The sequence below is a fragment of the Centrocercus urophasianus genome, unplaced genomic scaffold (assembly GCF_019232065.1).
Source record: "Centrocercus urophasianus isolate 14NV4802_14NV808 unplaced genomic scaffold, USGS_Curo_1.0 seq_13, whole genome shotgun sequence".
Lineage (NCBI taxonomy): Eukaryota > Metazoa > Chordata > Aves > Galliformes > Phasianidae > Centrocercus > Centrocercus urophasianus.
The window spans coordinates 33334817-33342675 of record NW_024884475.1 but is presented as its reverse complement, the minus strand read 5'-3'; the positions used below and the strand labels follow the sequence as shown (position 1 = coordinate 33342675).

At 36.4% G+C, this 7859-nt stretch overlaps 1 protein-coding gene across 10 annotated transcripts in view; it reads right to left on the bottom strand.

The window, feature by feature from the left end:
• Positions 1-7859, bottom strand: part of ANK2 (ankyrin 2) — a 307168-nt gene that overhangs the window by 99617 nt on the left and 199692 nt on the right. For all 10 annotated transcript variants that reach the window (XM_042811616.1, XM_042811621.1, XM_042811625.1 and 7 more), the window contains 2 exons: positions 7094-7192; positions 5810-5908 (listed from right to left, as the gene is read on the bottom strand). In XM_042811616.1, coding sequence (XP_042667550.1) covers positions 5810-5908; positions 7094-7192 — 198 coding nt within the window. The remainder of the gene's footprint in view (positions 1-5809; positions 5909-7093; positions 7193-7859) is intronic.

Genomic DNA, 7859 nt, shown 5'->3' with positions numbered 1-7859 from the left:
AAGAAAGAAAGAAAGAAAGAAAGAAAGAAAGAAAGAAAGAAAGAAAGGACACCTTTTTCTCCTTTGTTCTTAGCTAATAATTGCCTGTAAAATAGACTAAAATATATAGTCTGTTAGATTTTGTTTTAAATTTTATAAACGTGCACATTTACTATCTGTGCACTTCTCTGTAGGCAAATTAAGCAATAAGTTCTGCAGTTTTCCCAGGAACTCTCTTCCCTCTTTCTGCACTAAGTAAAACAGTATGCATATTTTAAAACTTACTGTACATTTAATACCTCAGATTCTATTTGTGCTTATGTTTTATTCAGAGATGAGGGGAACTGAAAAGAGAGAGTTGTTGTAGTAGAATTAGTACCTAAAACAATGAGGACATACTGACAATAATCAACAGTAAAAGACACTGCTGTACCAAATGAGTCTGCTTTTGCACTATTATCTATTAGCAACGATCCTTGCTGCTCTGTTGCAGGGGTTTGCCTACACCCCTTTTTAATTATTCCATTGCAAGCTGGTACATCTCATAGTGTGAAGAACACATGCTGACTGAAATAACAAACATGTACTTTGACTGGACATGCAACATAGGGTTGAAGAGATGCAAACTTGAAGCACAGGAAGAAATAAGAAATTCCATATATCTTTGTCTTTAGAAGGTCAGTATTTCACCTCTCATCTCAAATAATATATATAATGGAAGTGTTAGGTGTTGTTTGTTTGTTTGTTTTTCCAAAACTTTTTTTTTTTTTTTAAATTTTCCAAGAGGCACAAGAAAATGTTATTTTCCTGTACCTGGCATTCAATTGTTCTGGTATGTGGTACTCTCCTAGCACACGCTGCAACGTATCCAGCAGGTGGGTCACTGCTTGAAACGACACTACAGTCCACACTGTATTTATGAAGGCAATGAAATTTCATCACGTTCACTTTCCTTTTAAATGGTTGCCACAAAATAGAAATTAAACTTCTGCCTTTTTTTTTTCCTGAAGATCAATCACTGGTCATTTTTCAACCCACAAAACCATTTTTTAATTCCATGTATGAATCCAAACTGCAGAATCTGGGCAGATAAATTATTAGGTCATTTCATAGTAATTAAAGTGCTTTCTTTCAGTTTACCAGAAATAGTGAAATAATAAGAATATGCTTCCAAGAGAATCTTGGGGAAATGGGAAATTGTGTGAGCAGTATCATAGCAGAAGGAGAGTTTTGCTCATCTGATGCTCATTTTAATGAAGACTGTTATTGTACTTAAAATTCAAAGGCCAAATTATCACGGAAGTCTTGCAAAGTGCAGTTGAATATTGTCATTTGTATGAGGGTAAAATGAAACCTTACTATTCTGTATGTTTGACAAGCAAAATGGTCCAAATTTGTTTAACGCGTAAAGAACTTTTCAATTGCTCGTTTTAGTGTTACTATTAAACCACACATCTTTAGAAAAGAACAAGGTAAGCATACCTCTTGTTCTTGTTCTTAGCTCTCAAAGTCTTGATATAATTGAACTCTTATGAAGAAAGGCTGAGTGAACTGGGTCTGTTCAGCCTTGAGAAAAGAAGACTGAGAGGGGACCTGATCCAGGTCTATAAATATCTGAGGTGTGGGGGGCAGAATGGCGAGGCCAGACTGTTTTCAGTGGTGAGTGGAGACAGGACAAGGGGAAACGGCCGGAAACTGCAGCATAGGAAGTTCCACACAAATGTGCGCAAGAACTTCTTTACAGTGAGGTGACGGAGCACTGGAACAGGCTGCCCAGGGAGGTGGTGGAGTCTCCTTCTGTGGAGATGTTCAAGACCTGCCTGGATGCCGACCTGTGCGACCTGCTGTAGGGAACCTGCTTTGGCAGGGGGGTTGGACTCGATGATCTCTGGAGGTCCCTTCCAACCCCTACAATTCTGTGATTCTGTGAACATGCTCTAAAATATTCCTCCAAGTATGCCCCTCAAAGTAAGGATTTGAAAAATACAGTAAAAATTATACTACGTGTTTGCCTGAGTAATAGATTATTAACTTAAATAACTCTCAGTAATAGTCACCATCTATGCAGCTTGCCTAGATGATCAGTACAACATCATCCCACACTTTGTAAATATTATTTTAATCCACTAAATTTTTTATAGCAGTATCTGTATTGTAATTAGATATTTATAATTCAGCATTCCTTTAGGAGTGGCAAACACTGCCAATGAATTATTATTGATCTGCCCATTTGCTAAGACCAGGAGAAAATGTCACAGCAGCCTTACTGCAGGAATAAACTCTGTAACCAGAGCATTGGCCCAAGACAGTGTTAGGATCTGAGCGCAACATGGCTTAGCTTAGTCACAGGAAGACAACAACCATTTGTAAATGTAGACAGGCACATCTGTTCTGACATCTTATGAAAAAAAAAAGAAAAAAAAACACAATAGGTTCCTGGAATGAGCATTAAGGGATGCCCATAGCTCATTCAGCACAGTAAATATATAAATAAATAATCCCAGAGCAAGAAAAACAGAATTTCACTGTTGGCAACATTTAACATAAATAACTCGATTTGTGTGATAACTTCAGCATGTGAGATAGGCAGTTTCTTCCCACCTTCTGAGGCTGTTTGCGTAGTCACACAAAAAAGGAAATACCAGTTAGGTGAAAAGAGCCTGTGAAGAACACTGTATTTTAAAAGTAAAAAGGGAAACAGAAAACTCAAAAAAGCCTCACAATTTTTCTCTTTTTTTCCTATGCTACATATAAAAGAGACAAATTTCAAGAACTACATTCATCAAAGGCTAAGCCCCTCCAACATGTCAATCCCATGAAGATATCTAATCACCTTTATTGTTACTACCAATGGGAAAAAGTAATAGAAATGTCTACTACTGGCATGCTGAAACTGCTCTGCGTAAATGGTAAAATAATTCTCCCAGCAATAACCCTTTGTACACATCAGTTTTCAGGAAAATTGTAAATGCTTTCCTTCCCTCAAAGTCAGAATTGACAACTGACATATTACTCTTGATCAGATGACATTAGTTTAATTGAAATTGATTTCCACCATCTTTTAAAGAACAAGTTGCTGCACCTGACGCCAAGCCAAAGCCTGCTTCTAAAACCCAGACCCACTGGTCTACCATAGCAAGATGGTGAAGGTCAGAAGTTTAGCTAAATCTTAATGTATTTTAAAAACATGTCCCTGAAGTCCTTATTCAGACAAAAATTTTGGAGATTATACATTTGACTGAAATTTTAAATATGAAGTACTTTAGCATATGACATTTTTACTTGTGAGTCATTTAGCAAACAAAACTCCAAATGAAGCTTTTGTGTAACAAATAACAGAAATGCAAATGTAACTGACAATAAAAGTTTCCTATCAATAGTGTTGGAAATTGAGTTTATATTTTTGTTTTTCATATAATTTAAGAGAGAAATGAAATCCCACATTTTAAGAATTTACTTAGTGGTTAGTTGAGAAGAATGGTTAAAAAAAAAAATCTGTGAAACATAACAAAAAACCTTAAGTAAAACATTGTTTTAAAACATACAAAGGAAACAAATGGACTTCCTTGCAACTCTGTATCTTGAGTGAGAAAAAATTGAAAACGTGAAACGTAACAAAACAGAAATAGTTAATTCCTTCAGTAAGTAGAGCTCTTCTCTGACGTGCAACATTAACTATGGAACAGGAGGACACATTCATTATTTACTCACTTTGAAGAGTGTACATTTTAATTTGACTGGAGTTTTTCTGTAGACAGAACATCAGCTCCTAATACCTACTTTCAATGTTTTCAAGCAGTAGAAGATTTCATAGATTAACTGTGTAAAGCTAAAGGACTTGGATTTAGTTAAGATTTGTTAAAATAACCTTTCACATCTTAAGCTAGGCATCATAAAATGTCACGTAAAATGGTTAAAAATAAAATGTATGAAAGCAATGACTGCTTCTTAAACAAAGAGCATATTTTGATACAGTTTGAAGATGGCAAATAAAAGCCAAGAGTACATTTAATTCCACTGTTTTTCAGTGAATCTGACCTACTGGAAAAATGCAAGGGTTCTTAAAGAGAAATGAAAAGGCAAATATGGAAAGGCAAGCATGTTAGTACTGAGGAGGACAAGGCAGAAGTCTCTCCTTTAAAGCACAACACACACATATGCACACATGCAACACACAACCTACCTCGTCAATACCCTACATACTCACGGCCATAGCAAAGCACAAGGCATGCGGACAAAGCAAAGAGGAAAGAAAAAGACACCGAGACTACATAAACAGCTGGCATGGAGACAAGAGCACGGCATGGGGAGACAGTGACAGCAGAACCAAAGCCTGGAATCTCCCCCACTAGAAAGTACACACAGCCAACCACCATCACGTGTCTTTGAGCAGAGGGAAGGCAGAAGATGGAAGCAAGAAGAAGCTGCTGAGCCTGTGCAAGCTGGAATATATGTGCTTTAGGACACCTTTATCATTTCCCACTGATATTTTTCTGCCGACAGTTTTTGAGATGATCTAGCAGCTGACAAAGGGCAGGAAGCCAAGACAATGCAAAGACTCCAAATTTAGAGCCTTCCACCCACACTGGGCAAAATCTTACTCTTTCAGTTTAATTCACAACTGCATTTTAGCCTTTCCGGGTGTGTGGGAATATGACTTAACCCCATAAAATCCATGAAGTCACGTACAATCACCTGGGCTAACTTGTCCAAAACAAATATCTAAATACTGAACAAGAAATAGGTGAATTCAATACTATCATCCCATAGGCCAAATGCACTGTTTCCGTATGACTGCTGTGCTTACACAAATGTGGAATATCCTTACTGCAGTGCATTATCACAGTTTTATACCTTTTTTTACCATAAGATAATGGAGAATTTGATCAGGGATGATTTACTGCACACCTTCATGAGAGCTTTCATCTTCCATCATGATCAGTTTAAAAAAAAAAAAATAGATAAATAAAATCAAGAGAGAAATCAGAAATCATATTCACATGCAGAGTAGCATAACAATCGTGTTTTGCCTTCCTAGCTTATTAAGCAAAAAAAAAGGTCAACAAAATGTGAATTAAAAAGTAACAGCTGCAGCTAAATAAACCACAAGCACAGCTGAATGCAATATTCCCTACTTTTCTACTTTATTAAATAAAAAATACATTGCTCCTTTATACAGCTCTAAACTATTGTGTTCTGAAACATCGTCTAATACTTGTATATAAAACCTTGCAGATCAGTGCTAAAAAATCAGCAGCTTTCATGGACAAGTCCCATGATACTCAGTTTGCATTAACAACTGCGTTTTCTTAGATGGCTTCAAAATCCAATTTTAAATTATTAATTAATCCTGCACATTCAAATTGGTGGGTTTTTCTTTTGCCCTGAATGAATAAAGAGCAAAGTATTGCTGTGGCTTAATCCAGAGAAGAGGAGATGCGCTGCTGCAGCAGTGTTAAATTACTTGTTCCTAGTGTTGACTCTTCAATATTAAGTCCACTAACAGTTTTCCTTCTCATGGTGACTGGAATAAAAAAGCAGGAGTCAGGGGACCAAAAGGATTAGCTGAGTTTTTGGAACTCTGTTCAGCTGAGTATTTTTTACTGTTGGGTTGTTTGGGTTTTTTTTTGAGTCATTTATAACAGCTGCATCTAATGTCTCAGTTTAAGGACAGAACATATAACACAATTACTGAAGCAGAATGCCTAGCTATGCATCTTGATGTTCCCAGTCTTTGGCTTAAAAAGAAACAAAAAAACCAAGCAAGTAAAAAATCGCAATCCATTCCCAAGAAGGGATAACATCATATTCAGGGAATAGAAGCACTCACCCTGGTTTTGGCATCGATCTGCCCTCCACGATCCAACAAGAGCTTCACCATGTTTGTGTTTCCCCTTTTGGAAGCGACATGCAGTGGGGTGATTCCATTCTACACCATGAAAAGAACAAACAATGAGCATGACAGATTTGAAGGTGTTTGATGATGGTGAATTTTGTGTTTGGATCACAAAAATGATACAATCACATTAATAGAGAATAAACAAAAACATACTAGAGCATCAGACCTAGGCACGCACCATATAAGCTAGAGTTAGTAGTTCCTTTCTAGGTAAGAGTTTTATTCATTGTTTGACTGTTTCATAAACAAAGTAGCACATCTGTCAAAGCGGCAAACATCACAGTCCCAGAGTCAGACAAATAAACATACAGCAGATTCCCAATGAGCCAATATTCACAAAACACTGACGCATTTAAATCTTTGCAACACACAGATTACACGAATGCATGAATCCTGCACAAAGTAATCTTATAAATGTAATGTAAATAATGTAAAGGAGTAGATCCTGCTTAGGCTGAAAGTCCTTGCAGATGCTTTGAGTGGGGAATGAGATAATAGCAGCTCTTCCAGATAGGCAAGAAGAGGAAATCAGTATGAAAGGCACAACCCTAAAGTAATTCAAATTGTGCCTGGAAATGCGTAATTATCAGAAATTTGTGACCCAGTAGCTTTAGTGACATACAGATGATCAGAGGTTGTTATAGCACCAGATGACATACTTCAAATCAAGCAATGTGCATCACTGTACAGCATGTAGACTATATTATGTATCTCTTCAGTAGCTTACCTAAAATTGTAGTCTGGGATAAATTAGTACTTATACTGTGGTATGGCAGTGTACCTTACTTCACTATTTCAAAATAGGTTTAAATGAGAAAATATGAGAAAATAGGCAAATTACTCTAGCAAATATTGAACCTTTAACAGACAGGAAAAAAATATATTTCTAAAGGGTATCTAACTGACAAAAAAGCTAAAATGAGTTGACACATCCTGAGCATATCAGCACTCTGGAATAAGTCAAAGCAGTCTGCTTCCAGCAGCTGGGAGTACTGGTTGCTATAAATTCCCAAGGACTCTGCTGCATTACATGGAGACAACTTTAAAAAATTAATTAAAAAAAAAAAGAAAGAAAGAAAGAAAGAAAGACTTTTAAACACAATAGAATTTCAGCATTGTTTTGCTCCTCACTTATTCTTGACCAGGAATTACACAAAGATACTCTCCCACCTTCATAGGCCATTACGACTCAAAGAAACAAAAGCTCCTCCATACCCTTGCTGTGAAATCAACTGCAGCTCCTCGGTTTAGCAGAAGCGTTGCCACATTGACGTTTCCATAATGCGCAGCTATGTGCAAAGGTGTAAAGCCACTCTACAAAAGGAAACAATCTTTATTTATAGAAATCAATGTATACAATACAATCAACTTTACTAGAACTTGATTTTAAAAGTTGCTGGCAAATAGTTGTGTTTTTATTGAGTTCACCTATGATATAGCAAAGTCTTTCAGGCAGAGCATGTAGTTTTCACATGGGAGATTATCAAATGTGCTTCCTTCTTTTATTTTTTGCAAGCCAATAAGAGGTCAGTAACTTTCATCACAGAAAACATTAATATATCATTCATCCTTAAAGAAAATGAAGGGAATTTCCTTACTACAATTCAGAAATAACATGGGGCTTTTAGCCTGCATCTGTTCAGCAATTTTGCCTAAAAGTCAGCACAAGTTCTTGGACTCCTGTTGTACTCATCAAAGAATTACAAATTTTGACAACACATTTCCTTCTTTTATAAAAAGAAAGCAGAGGATATTCAATACCAGGAGTTTAGTCTACATGAGAAACTTTGCTAAACAGACTGAATATTCTAAGAACAATACTTATTCACTTTTTATACATTATGGATCTGAAAGGATCTGAAGAAACTTTGCAATCTATACATCAGAAAAAAACAGGATTTACGTATTGCCACTTGAGCACTAGAAGGTGAACCATGCTTCATTTACAAGATACGGAATTATCTGACAACAGAATAAAAAA